At 42.4% G+C, this 13,625-nt stretch overlaps 1 protein-coding gene across 6 annotated transcripts in view; it reads left to right on the top strand.

Moving 5' to 3' along the window:
* Nucleotides 1–13,625, top strand: part of svep1 (sushi, von Willebrand factor type A, EGF and pentraxin domain containing 1) — a 108,228-nt gene that overhangs the window by 77,646 nt on the left and 16,957 nt on the right. For all 6 annotated transcript variants that reach the window (XM_074623916.1, XM_074623919.1, XM_074623915.1 and 3 more), the window contains 19 exons: nt 381–542; nt 2,633–2,721; nt 2,866–2,962; nt 3,186–3,299; nt 3,450–3,563; nt 3,688–3,889; nt 4,590–4,747; nt 4,864–5,062; nt 5,198–5,373; nt 5,523–5,647; nt 5,767–5,896; nt 6,039–6,209; nt 7,269–7,442; nt 7,554–7,673; nt 7,771–7,947; nt 10,285–10,369; nt 10,502–10,693; nt 11,834–12,001; nt 12,860–13,532. In XM_074623916.1, the coding sequence (XP_074480017.1) occupies nt 381–542; nt 2,633–2,721; nt 2,866–2,962; nt 3,186–3,299; nt 3,450–3,563; nt 3,688–3,889; nt 4,590–4,747; nt 4,864–5,062; nt 5,198–5,373; nt 5,523–5,647; nt 5,767–5,896; nt 6,039–6,209; nt 7,269–7,442; nt 7,554–7,673; nt 7,771–7,947; nt 10,285–10,369; nt 10,502–10,693; nt 11,834–12,001; nt 12,860–13,532 (3,326 nt within the window). The remainder of the gene's footprint in view (nt 1–380; nt 543–2,632; nt 2,722–2,865; nt 2,963–3,185; nt 3,300–3,449; nt 3,564–3,687; nt 3,890–4,589; nt 4,748–4,863; nt 5,063–5,197; nt 5,374–5,522; nt 5,648–5,766; nt 5,897–6,038; nt 6,210–7,268; nt 7,443–7,553; nt 7,674–7,770; nt 7,948–10,284; nt 10,370–10,501; nt 10,694–11,833; nt 12,002–12,859; nt 13,533–13,625) is intronic.

Here is a 13,625-nt window from a genome sequence, read left to right on the forward strand (position 1 = left end):
CACTCCCTTCATGTCCTATCAACGGGCCTGTTTTAACTTTGAAAAGCCTTTTTAAAATTACTCAAAACGCTGCTAGGTAACAAAAACAACAGCTGAAAGCAAGAATGTGTCCAATCATGTGCAATTATATCAGAATTCAAATTCTGACATGGAAATTAAATATGATTGCCCCTTAAAGTTGGATAATAGATCTGGAAACTATTAAAATGTTTACTTCCTGAGTTTAGACTTGGAGCTCCCAGACGTTGGACTTTTCAACCAGCGAATGCCACTTCTTGTGAACGTTTTTGGGTGATTCTGCTTCATTATATTCCTCCATTTCTTTCTTTCTGTTCCCGGTGCTCCTCTCCTCCGATCTTCTCTGGTCTCCACTCCTGCAGTCCCCTGTTCGGCAGGCCATTTCTCCCGTACCGGTCTGGTTCCCTGTTACCCTTGTCCCAGAGATTACTACCAGCCTGAACATGGCCGCTCTTACTGCCTCTCCTGTCCCTTCTATGGAACCACCACCATCACCGGGGCAAACACCATACAGCACTGCTCCAGTAAGTAACCAGGAAAAATCCTTTTCAAGTCACACAAATACACTCACTAATCCTCCATTTTTGGTTTGGGGGAATTTAGAAGATCTGTGTTTTAATATTCAAATTGTTTTCAGCATGAAATCATGTAGTTTCTTCTGACAAAAAACAATGAAATGCTGATGAGGTCGTAGACCACTATTAATGTCACACTGATGGTTGCCATTGTCTAGTGCAATCAGGAGAGACAAGTGAATGAAGAAAAGATAGTTCATTATAACAGATGATGTGTGATAATAAAGTCTTGACAGACAGTCTTAGGCTCTACAGGAAGATTTGTAATCGAGGAGCGTCTGTGGAGTCCAGACACTGATGGTGATGGTGGTGTTGATTCTGCTGAGACTGGTAGGCTTGGGAGGCTGATGAATCTGCAAAGACTGGGCGGTGATGAGGAGATGGAGGGACGTGTGTAGCATCAGCATGAATTTCCTAAAGGCAGAGAAAGAATCTTATTTAAAAGGAAACAACAGCAAGATGATAGGCTAACAATGTAGGTGTGTCACTGTGCTATTGGATGGATGTGACCAGCTGATAAGAACAGCTGATATCACAATTGACAGCCCCAAACAATGACAGCAAGTAAATTACGAGGGAGCATCTGTGAGAGGAGTGAATGGTAGGATGTATGAGAAATAAACTACAGGACTAAGCATGTAAAAGTATAGTCTTCCTGACTGAACTTATGCTAGAGCTTCATTTGTCACATTAAAATTGTTTAACAGTGTTCATAAACCGTTATCTTTCAGTGACATTTATGTTTAGATTACATGTACTGCACACTTCTTAGAGCTGGTATGGCTCTGTCTAGGTGTCTGCTTACATAAACTTTGATTGGGACCGAGATTGTTTTTGAATATTGTCCCGATAATCACTGAATTAAGGTGGTTATGGGAGATCTGCAAACAGTATTGAAGCATTCTCTAAAGCTGCAGTTTGTAACTTTGAGCAAATATAATAAAAAGTTATTTTTGTAATCCTGACAGTAGTGCATAAGACAGATGAAGTAAAAAAACAAATCATATCAGGATATAATGACTGCAGCTTCAGTGCCTAAAAAAGCTTCAGTGGAAAGTCTTTAACTCATTGAAATGAAAGCTATGAAAAATGTCTACCTTGTTCAGAATGATTAATGTGCAGCTTTATTGAAACGAAAAAAACAAACATTCAGAAGTATAAAAACAGAAACGTAATAACTCTGAGTAAAGTGTCAAAATAAAGTTGCAGATCACCAGTTCTACTGGCTTTCTCCTAATTTTTCCATGATGAATACATACCTATAAAAAGTATTCACCTCCTTGGGAATTTACATGTTTGTTGTTTTACAAAATTGGAACAAAGTAGATTTAATGTGATGTAGTTTCAAATATACAATGTGAAATACTTGTTGGCATAAGTAAATTCAGCCTTTTTCAAGTCCAGACACAAATTCTGGATTGGATTGACATCTGGACAGAAAATAGGCACGAAACCAAACTAAAGTAATTAACACTAAAACTACGCAATAACCATTTCACTCCTAGCTCCAGTTTAAATAAAGCAGATGTACTGTATGCAGATTTTCCCACAGCAGACTTCTATTTTAACACCATTGTGTTGTGTTGGCATGTAAAATGACTTATGTTAAATTTATACAAGACGTGCCAAGTGAAGTCAGCAAAAATATATGGACCTGTTCAGTGTCGGCCGCTCTGTGTGACAGCTTTTCTACAGCTTCAAAACTCGCTGCCATCGCTCCAGTTGTGTGGTGTCTGATCTGTGTTGTGACAGCTCAATCCAATTGGAAAAGGAATTACTGCACGGGATCAGCAGGGAAATGGAAATAATATGACTTTTATTGCTCCGCTGCAGAATGGAAATGAATAACACTGCATGCCTGAAGTGTGGGAATGAACAGTGGTTAGGACGTGCTGCCAGTTTTCAATAAGAATGCAGGCTTTTGTTCAGACAGATCACAACCGTCTGCGAGTCTGGTAGTGAGGGGAAAGATCCTCGCTGTGTTTTTCCGACTCGTCTGTGCTTACATTGCCTGTATTTTCTCTGGGTGGCATTGTCAGGTTTCGGCTCCAGTTTTCTTCCTAAAGAGGAGAGTGTAACGGCGGCTCCAGAGGTGGAGGTCAGTGAGGACTACCAAGCAAGCAGTCAGGTTAGTCTTTATCATGTCTAAACTCACATTAAATTGAAATTTATGAGCAGAACATCAACTGAACTGAACAGAGTTTAAAGCCCTGTTTTCATTGAGGGTTTTACAGTCTGTGTGATGGATTGATCTGATTGGCTGTTCCTGCAGGTTTTCCACGAGTGCTTCCTGAATCCCTGTCAGAATAAGGGGACCTGCGAGGAAGTCGGGGCGGGATACGTCTGCACCTGCATGCCCGGGTTCACAGGTAAACCCCCAGTCTGAGATTCACCTGGTGTGGTGTTAATGTATCAACAACTTTCATGAGATGCTCATTAATGGTTTTTGTAATGTTGTATTTCCTGTCATTGCTCTGTGGGCAACACCCAGATGTAACTCTCGCTGGAGTGTTGACATTCATCTCAACCACAGTTGTGTTGTGATTTTGTTGTGGCGAGCGTTTGATACAGCGTCTGATATTTCTCTCTCAGGTGCCAAGTGTGAGATTGACATCGATGAGTGTGACTCTACTCCGTGCCAGAATGGAGGCCTGTGTAAGGACGGTATGGGAGACTACCAGTGTCAGTGCAAGCCTGGCTTTTTAGGTAAGGAACCATTCATAACAATTGTGCAAATCAGTTTTCTGCAACACTTTGGAATATAAAGCGCCTATTCACCATGTCAATGTATCTCACCTTCTCTGCTAATCCTCTATCTCTGCTTCGTGACTTAACATTTGCCCCCGTTTGACTCAGGCTCTCTGTGTGAGGCGGAGGTGAACGAGTGCATCTCCTCTCCCTGTCTGAATGAAGGTGTGTGTGTGGACGAGGTCAACAAGTTCACCTGCAGTTGTGCCGGCGGCTTCACAGGTAAGATAAAAGGACTGGGTGCATATTAAAAGAGGTCTGACCATGGTGTAGAAAAGGCTAAATATTTAAGTTGGTGCTTTGAAGATGCAGCTGGTTTCCTTCTTGTCTTTTCATATTGCTGCAGGATCTCGTTGTGAGCTGGAAATAAACGAGTGCCTCTCCAACCCCTGTCTGAACGGAGGTGTGTGTGTTGACCTGACGGGTGGCTACACTTGTAATTGCCCCGTTGGCTTCTCAGGGGATCGCTGTGAGGTCAACGTAGATGAATGTTACAGCACCCCCTGTCTGAACGGAGGCTTGTGTCTGGATGAGGTGAACAATTTCAGGTAATAAAGATACTCTTTGCATTTGTAACTCTATATTAGTCCTCTTTACGTTATTGACTTATTGTACAATGTATGGACATGGCCTCCATCATTTTGGCTAACCTCGATATTGCCTGTTTGGTTTACATGATTGTTTGTTTACATAAGAATGTCACACAATTGGGCATTGCGCAGACATTGCACATTTATGTTAACAGAGCCCGAGAGTCCATTTTATTTATTGTTTTGGTTGTGTGGTTTTATTTTTATGCTCTTTATTTAGAATTTTAATTTATTTTAATTAATTAATTAATTAATTTCATTAATTTAATTTAATTTATGTTTTATTTATTTAGAATATTTAAATGTTTTTATCATTCCCATTCAAATGTCTGAATATTCTTAAGAGATAAACGTTTTTGAAAGGGTGTACTTGTATTATTATGCTATATTAATACTGCTTTAAATAGCAACACAGAGCACCCCACTTACATGCATTTCAGCAGAATAAGTCTTTACATATCTGTCATCTCTTCAAAAAAGAGTTTATTTCCACAATTGTTGGAACACTATCTGCAGATTAAAATCCCAATACATTGAGTGTGGTATATTAACTATGACCGTTTCAAAGGAAAGCTCCATTGAAAACATTGTATGTCGATGTGCGTCATGATGTGTACCTGTAAGTGGTATTGTACCGCGTCTTCTTTCTCTCTCTCAGGTGTCAGTGTGTGGAGGGCTACCGTGGTCGCCTGTGTGAGGTGGACGTGGACGAGTGTGATCCTAACCCCTGTGTGAACGGGGCTAGCTGCCTGGATGGCCTCGGGTCCTACTCCTGCCGCTGCCTCCCTGGGTTCAACGGAACCAGGTGTGAGACAGGTACTATAGGACAGATGACACATCACCATGGCAACTCTAGAAGAGGAATATAGAGATTGTATATTTTTATACAGTGAAATATTTTTGTATTTATTTTTTATTTTATGTCCTTTCAGAGATGTCCCCTGCCTTCAACCTGGACTTTGAGGTGTCTGGTATCCATGGTTACGTAATGATGGATGGAGTGATGCCGGCGCTGACAGAGATCACCTGCACCTTCTGGATGAGGTCATCGGACACCACCAATTATGGCACACCTGTGTCCTACGCTGTGGAGGGCAGTGACAACGCTTTCCTTCTCATTGACTACAACGGGTCAGTGATGTTCTAAGAGAATTATAAATGCACATAAATCCTGCTACCCTCTTTCTGCTTGATTATTATCCTCTCCTAATGCTCTCTTTCTTTTGTATTAAATCCTCTCTGACCATTTGTCCTCCCTCCCTACAGGTGGGTGCTGTATGTGAATGGTAAGGAGCGGATCACTGACTGTCCTGCGGTGAACACGGGTCAATGGTACCACATCGGGGTGTCCTGGAGGAGCTGGGATGGTGACTGGAGAGTCTACATCAATGGGAAGCCCTCAGACGGAGGCAAAGGCCTGTCAGTCGGCACAACTATCCCAGGTGTAGTGCTATCCTCGACCTCGTCACCTGTCTTTGTTTCTGAAAAAATCTACAGTCTCATATTATTTTATATAAATGCCAAGTAGAGGAAAGGAATAATTTCTCAGTGAGTTGTGGTTAACCTCTGACCTTTAACTTGTGTCCTATAGGTGGCGGGGCGCTGGTATTAGGTCAGGACCAGGATCAGAGGGGCGAAGGCTTCAACCCTGTCGAATCCTTTGTCGGCTCCATGAGCCAACTCAACATCTGGGACCGTGTTCTCACACCTCTACAGGTAAATGTAGTTTGGTGTTTCTGTTAAAAAATACTCTTTAGGCAAATTTGAATCTATGAAACCAGGTAATTAACATGCAACACGGTCATAAACTGGTTTTCCACTCCTCTATACTGTAGATCAAGGTCCTGGCCAGCAGCTGTCCAGCCTCCCATGTGACCCACAGAGGGAACGTCCTCGCCTGGCCAGACTTCCTCAGTGGGGTGGTGGGCCGAGTCAAAGTAAACCTCAGCAGCGTTTTCTGTGCTGGTAAGAGACGCTTCACAAAACCATATATTACCTTGAATGATGAACTACAAACACATTTTTGAAATGGATGTTTTGGATTAAGATTTTTCAGTCTCACAGAGGCTCTCTCTCCAACACTGATAATCATTCCTGGTCTCTCCAGATTGCCCCCAGCTGGAGAACGCAGTGCCTCACCTGCACGCCTCCACCGTGGAGGTGAGCCCCGGGGCCCAGGTCCAGCTGTCCTGCGATCCCGGCTTTTACCTGCTGGGGGAGCCGGTGCTACAGTGCCAAAATAAAGGAGAGTGGAGCCAACCTCTGCCCAGCTGTGAACGTAAGGCAGAGACACAGGCCCTGTTCAGACCTGGCATTAGAATGCGTCTCCAGTGACCACATGTGTTCCGATCTTACTTCCCCGCTGTATATGCAAATAAACACGTAGTAAACACACGGCTAATACAGCAGACGTTTTGACGTAATATTACATGAATGTCAGTGGTAATATCCTACATATTAGTGAATTCGGGTACATTTTATTAACGTCAAAATATAGATTGTCACCGGTCATGCCGCCGACATCGCCACCTTTGCCAGGAAACAGCGGCGTATGGTGATTCAGAGAGCCGGGGATGAGAGCGGGCGGGTGTCAGCTTAGTGCAGATCACCAGAACAAAAACACTGACACATCTCCGACAGTATGATAATAATGCACTTTGCGTGCCTAATCTGACAGTCTGTAGATATGTAGCCTATAGATAAGATATATTTGAATAAAATACAGTCGTACCGACAAAATACAGTAGAGCACAGAAGCCATTTCCATGCTGTGAGGCAGACAAGCGCTCGCGTCTGCCTGTCTATTCACACGAGGAGCGTAGCGAGACCCCGCGGATCCCAGCGGGACGTCAGTTCAGTAGGCAGCCTTAATGTGGAACAGGAAACATTCGCGTACACATTGCTAAAAGAATGTGGCCATATGTGGCACAGACCACCTCTGAATGTGGTCTGAGTGATCAGATCTCGAATGTGTTCACACCTGTACTTAAAGCTGTCCACTTGTGATCAGATCACCCAGGACGCATGTTAATACCAGGTCTGAACAGGGCCACAAACTGCTCTCTGATTTGAATTGTAAATGAGTCATATCCTACCATGTATTTTTTACACCTGTCTTGACTGGTTGTATATGTTTCTCAGTACTCTGAGTAAATTTCTGTGGTGATGAAAAAAATCACCCAAATTAAGTAATTTGAAAAATCCTAAGCATGGAAATCTCTGAAAAATAATTAAAACATTCTACTGTATTTTTTTTGTAATACAGCTGTAGTTAGAGAGCCTGTAAGAGTGAGATCCTGGATAATATTCCTTTGTCCTCTGTGTGTGTGTGTTGCAGGAGTGTCCTGTGGGCCTCCTCGTCCTCTGGAGAACGGCTTGTTTCAGGGGACAGACTTCCAGGCCAGCAGCTCTGTGGTGTATCAGTGTAACGCTGGCTTTTACCTGCTGGGAGACACTAAGTTGCACTGCAGCAACAGTGGCAAGTGGGGAGGAAATCCACCAGCCTGTCTCGGTACTTCATCAGATAACATTGCTTTTTTAAATCAGTGATATATAAGAAAGAAAAATCCTGTTTGGGAGATTGACAGATTGTGTGCGTTTTCCTGTGTGTGTGTGTGTTCAGACGTGGATGAGTGTGCTCTGGGATCCGACTGTGATGAACACGCTAGTTGTCAGAACACGGATGGCTCCCACACCTGCACCTGTATCCACCCGTACAGTGGAGACGGCAAAAACTGCACAGGTAATAAGATACAGGAAAGTGCTACTAAAGACAGTAAAGAACCATAAGTCCATATATAAATGTGTTATGTGTGTGTGTGTGTTTGTCTTCCCACCAGAGCCAGTGAAGTGTGAGAACCCCGGATCTCCAGAATTCGGTCACAGAGAAGGCAGCAACTTCCTGATGGGCGGCGAGGTCGTTTTTGGCTGCGAGAACGGCTACGAGCTGATCGGCTCGCCTCGCCTCAACTGCCTGGAGACAGGAAGCTGGGACGACCAGGTCCCATACTGCAGAGGTGAGGGGGCTGAGTGGTCATGTCATGTCAACACTGTGCAGCAGCTGTACTATACAGTATATTAAGTCCTTCAGGCATTTCAAGCTATTCATATTCTGTTTTTTCCGTTAAAAATGTCTCTTCACTATATATGTAAATACTGACAGGCATATATGAATCTACGGCTGAAAAATTGCACCCAAACAATTACACTATGTACTCTGTTTGAGTAATGTTTGTTAAAAGACAACAGTGCCCAGCTGTTTTGGGAAAATACTGAGCCTTTTTTAAAAATATAGATACATATATTTGTGACCTGATTTAAAGATTTATGTCTAAATTTGTCTTATAGTGGACACATTGGGCTTGGGGCTGAGTGCCACAGACAGGGGCAGGGATGTCAGTCATTTCATGAGATTTGATGACAATAAGAAACTATAGAATATTGCCTTATCCTTTAACATGTGCTGGAGTGAGATACACTACTTGATATACATTTTTACCAGTATCATGTGTGGGGCTTGTTGGTATTTCACTGTTTCATAAACGGGCACCCCGGTAGCTGCATGTAGCTGCATCAGCAGCTCAATTTAAACTGCTCTTTATTCTATATGATAAAGGAGTTTCATAATCAAAGCATCCAGCTATTAGCGCCAATAGGATCTGAGTAACACACAAATTAATCTACACAGATGTAATCACAGTCTTTCATTATTATGCAGATAGCAGAAGTACTGATACACTTCAGGAAACACAAACACATATTGTACACGCTTACACTTTTCACAAACACACATTATGCAGTGCGCTGTGAAGGGGTGATTATATATGCAGCTGTCTTTTTGTCTTCCACTGTGCAGCGGGCTGAAAGGCCTGACAGCCGCAGCACCTCCATCTTGGCTCTACGCCACATTTTTCCTCATAGAGAAAGAGGAACTGACTTACTCAGCCCATATTGGCTGTTGATCGTCATTCTGAAAGTGAATCCCTTCACAGGATGTCATCTGAAATATATAAAGCAGCTGCGTGATGTTGTCTGCCAAAATCAAAACAGTTGAATTGTTTTCCTCTGTGTTGCAGGCCGTAGGTTCAATTATTGATGTTGTTGCATTAGAGGGGAAACTAATGGTTCAACATTTCTGCAAACATTTCTGCAAGTACACACAAATTCAGTTGCATAATTGTGAGTTTGAAAGTTTCCATCTTCTGTTGTTGTTATTAAGGAGTGCAAGTGAACGGAGGATGGAACCTGCCAAAGTCATAAATAAATAAATGAATATATGACTCGATAAATAAAGAAATATGCCACTAAATGTACCAAAAATAATATAAAAAATAAATGAGGGTCAATTAATTGATAAAATGTGACATATATTGATATTTCTTTTTAATTTGCCTCTTCGTTTATTTACCTTTGTATTAATTCCACTATCTATCTACTCTATTTATTTATTTATTTTTTATTAACTTTTACATTTTCGTGTTGCAGTGATTTTTTATTTATTGTTAAATTTATTTATAAATTATTAAATTTATGTAATTGTTATATATATTTTTTAATTCATTTATTAATGCATGATTTTCCCTTTGCATCCCCCCCTCTATTTATTTCCCCAAACTTATTTATTTATTTATTCTTTTCTTTATACATTTCTTTATGCATTCATTATGTAACCCTGATGATGTCATCAAGGTTTTCTCAACTGGACTTGAGACCTAAAGCCCCTGGTCACTTTTACATAAAAGTCACAACAGTGATCTATCAGCACGGCACAAGTCTGAATCGAATGTGGTCGGTCAGGTTTAACATGCAGAGAGAGTACAGCCTTCTCAATCTTCATATCTTAATAATAAAATCAGTTTAATAATCTGTGAAAATTACAATTTTAAATTGTTGAGGCGATTCTTCTCAGATCAGATCAGTCTATCAAAACTACTTTTACTTTTTGGAGCCTTTCAAAGTGTCTCTGCCTCTGCTGCTCTTTTTTAATATCTGTTTCTTGTGAGTCTCCCAACTTTATGGAAGTGCAATATTTAATCACTGAAGTACCCCTTTAATTAGTTCTGCCCTTCATTCACTAATGCCTCTCAGTCACCTCTTTGGCTTCTATCCATTTATACACTTTGCTGTGTGTCAGTGTAAAATGTAATGTGGCATTAATCCTAGAGGAAGTCTTTGTCGAATTCTAATCTACATTTTATCAGTAACACTGACAGGCGTCTGAAATCTTGTCTCTCCTCAGAAATGTGCATAGAGGTTGTTTACTCTTTCGTCTCTTTATGTGTTCTAGTGTAATGTTAAAATGATGAAAAGAAAACAGCAGTTACTAATCGTCTCTCTGTGATGTTGCACCGTAGCCCTCTCCTGCTCGACGCCACCTGTGCCAGAGAACTCCATCATGAAGGGAAGCAACTTCACCTATGGAAGCAAGGTGACTTTCAGGTATCATTTGCATCCCCTACAACACCATGTTGTAATGATGACAGTAGGAAATGTTACAAAAGGTGTTATAGACGTGTCAAGGGAAAAAAAACTTTTTTCTTGTTAACCTGTGTGTCTGTTTTCCTTCCTCAGCTGTATGAATGGCTTCCTGCCTCAGATCCCTTATGAGTTCCAGTGTCTCGTTAGTCAGAGGTGGAGCGGGACGCCACCTGCCTGTCACCCAGTGACCTGCGGGGGCCCTCCAACTATCGGGAACGCCCACTACACCCTCAACACAAACACATACCAGTCCACTGTCACATATACCTGCGCTGAGGGATACAGGTATGGATATATTACTGTCAGCTGCACTGTTCAGTATCCCCTCTAATCATGTTTGATCAGTTGACTGAATAAGTGCCAGTTTATTCCATAATTTCACTTGCATTGGTTTGTTTTATTGCAGGTGTTTATGGCTGCTTAACAGAAGGAAGTTGACATAAAATACAATAGCACAAAATTAATTTACAAATGCACAGGAACTTATTGGGACTATAACATTCATAGTAACTGCACCAAGCCCCTGATGTCTCAACTATCTTTGTAGAATCAGACATCGAACACCTCATCTCATCTGAATCAAGACATACAGTATATGGTTAAAGTAGCAGTAGACAACTTTTCGACTTTCCCCCCCAAGTGGTATTATTGTTGGCGCTGCTGTCGCAAAGACAACCTGATCGCCTTCCGCTTTCCGTTTTCCGTTTTCCTCAGAGCCTAGCAACTACCAACAACACAGGACACGCTGCATTTTGTTTTCCACAGGTACTTTGGTTGTTCCACCGTCCGCCATTTCCACTACTGGGGATAGTAACTGCAAAGAACTTACATCGATACTCTTTGGTCACTGGGGAACAGAAAACAAAAGTGCTGTCCTCTTCCTGTTTTGGTTGCGTGATGGTTGACGCACTTCCTTTTTGCCATAAATCGAGCCTTCGTTTTCCCAGGACATCGCAACTCGGTGGCAGACAGAATTTCATAGTGAAAGCGAGGCTTATAGGCATGACTGTATAAAGAGAAGTGATAAAGTAAAGATGGAAGTGGAAAGTAATAAAGGAAGTTAGGATCATCTTCCGCATAAAGTACCCAATGTAAGTCTGTGGGAAAAAGTATTTTTTGGCCCATAGGCATCACATGAAGTTGTAGTACCGCCATTTTTGCATCATAGCCCGGCACGCTTCCTGGGGGCTTGCTTATAGGCAACCAATCTAAACGCCAATGGTATCATTAATCTACAACCATTACATTGTGCAATCAACAAGTGTGATCTCCAATGTCGTTATGAACTGTATGATGCTCTGTATGAATTTGTAACATGTCATCAGTTGTGAATTATTTCTTTCACAAGTCAACCTCTATAAATCTCTGTGACACTGTGATTGCACTAGTGTGAGTGTGTAAACTACGTGGTGTGTTGCTGTGAAGACCACAGGGCTCCATGGAGGTGGTTTGTGAAGCGACAGGGGAGTGGAGCTGGCCTGTGCCCCGCTGTGTGAACGTCCTGTGCAGCGAGCCTCCGGCCCTGAGAGACGCCGTGACCGTAGGAGAGAACTTTGAACTGGGAAACATGGTGCACTATGTCTGCAAAGAAGGGTAAATATGGTTCTACTCTGTTATTATGTGGTTTTGTAAATTGAAACTGGAACAGGTTCAAACTAGGGCTGTCAAAGTTAATGCGATAATAACGTGTTAATAATAATAACGCAAATTCATTTTAGCGCCACTAATTTCTTCAACGCATTAACGCAGCATACGATTTTTCAGTTGTGGAGCTCGAGTGAAGATACTGGCATCATATGAAACTAGAAAACCTAAGGAGTCCATTGGTACCAACCATGTCATACTTGTCAGGAAGGAGGTTAAATAACGCTGCAAACTTGCTCTAAATTTTGGCAAGGAAAAACTGGCTTGGACATTTTCAAAGAAGTTCCTTGACCTCTGACCTTAATATATGTGAATGAAAATGGGTTCTATGGGTACCCACGAGTCTCCCCTTTACAGACATGCCCACTTTATGATAATCACATGCAGTTTGGGGCAAGTCAGAGTCAAGTCAACACACTGACACACTGACAGCTGTTGTTGCCTGTTGGGCTGCAGTTTGCCATGTTATGATTTGAGCATATTTTTTATGCTAAATGCAGTACCTGTGAGGGTTTCTGGACAATATGTGTCATTGTTTTGTGTTGTTAATTGATTTCCAATAATAAATATATATACATTTGCATAAAGCAAGCATATTTGTCCACTCCCATGTTGATGAGAGTATTAAATACTTGACAAATCTCCCTTTAAGGTACATTTTGAACAGACAAAAAATGTATGATTAATTTGCGATTAATCGCGATTAACTATTTTAATCAATTGACAGCCCTACTAACTAACTAAACTAAAATGTTAACATTCGATATCGGGTCATGTTGAGCTGTAACTTCTTTTTCTCCTCCACAGCTACACTCTGATTGGCACAAAGACCAGAGAATGTCTGCCAAGCGGCCAATGGAGTGACAGCTCTGCCCAGTGCGTCCCCCGCTCCTGTGGCCCCCCGCCCGCCATCGACCACGCCGAGCCCTATGAGAGCCACCAGCTGTTTGGAGACACCGCTAACTACTACTGCACCGACGGATACACTGCTGGCAACAATTCTAAGATGGTGTGCAACGCTCAAGGTGTGTGGGCGCCCCCCGACGGCACGGAGGCCCCTCGCTGCATCGCAAACTTCTGCCTGCGTCCACCTGAACTACCCCACGCTATTTTAGATTCAGTCAACAAACCCAAATACGCCAGCAACACTGAGGTGAGCTATAAGTGCGAGGAGGGCTTCATGCTCAACACCACAGCCACGCTGAGGTGTCTTATGGGAGGAGAGTGGGAGCCTTCGCCGTATGATATCGGCTGTGTGCCGGTGAGGTGCTCCAAGCCTGAGAGCATCGAGCGTGGCTACGTGAGCGGAACGAACTATAGTTTTGGAGCTGTGGTGGCGTACAGCTGCGATAAAGGCTTCCTGATCCGAGCGGAGAAGAGGAGGACCTGCAAGGCCAATGGAGAGTGGGGTGGAGCGCTGCCTACCTGCGTACCAGTGTCCTGCTCCCCCCCTCCTTCCCTCAGGAATGGAATCATCCAGGTTAGCCACATACTGCTTTTAAACTCTCAGATCTTTGTCTCTATTTTTCCTATGATTTTTTACCAAATTACAATTTTGTTTCCAGGAAACTTT

This window comes from Sebastes fasciatus, chromosome 22 (genome assembly GCF_043250625.1).
Source record: "Sebastes fasciatus isolate fSebFas1 chromosome 22, fSebFas1.pri, whole genome shotgun sequence".
Classification (NCBI taxonomy): Eukaryota; Metazoa; Chordata; class Actinopteri; order Perciformes; family Sebastidae; genus Sebastes; species Sebastes fasciatus.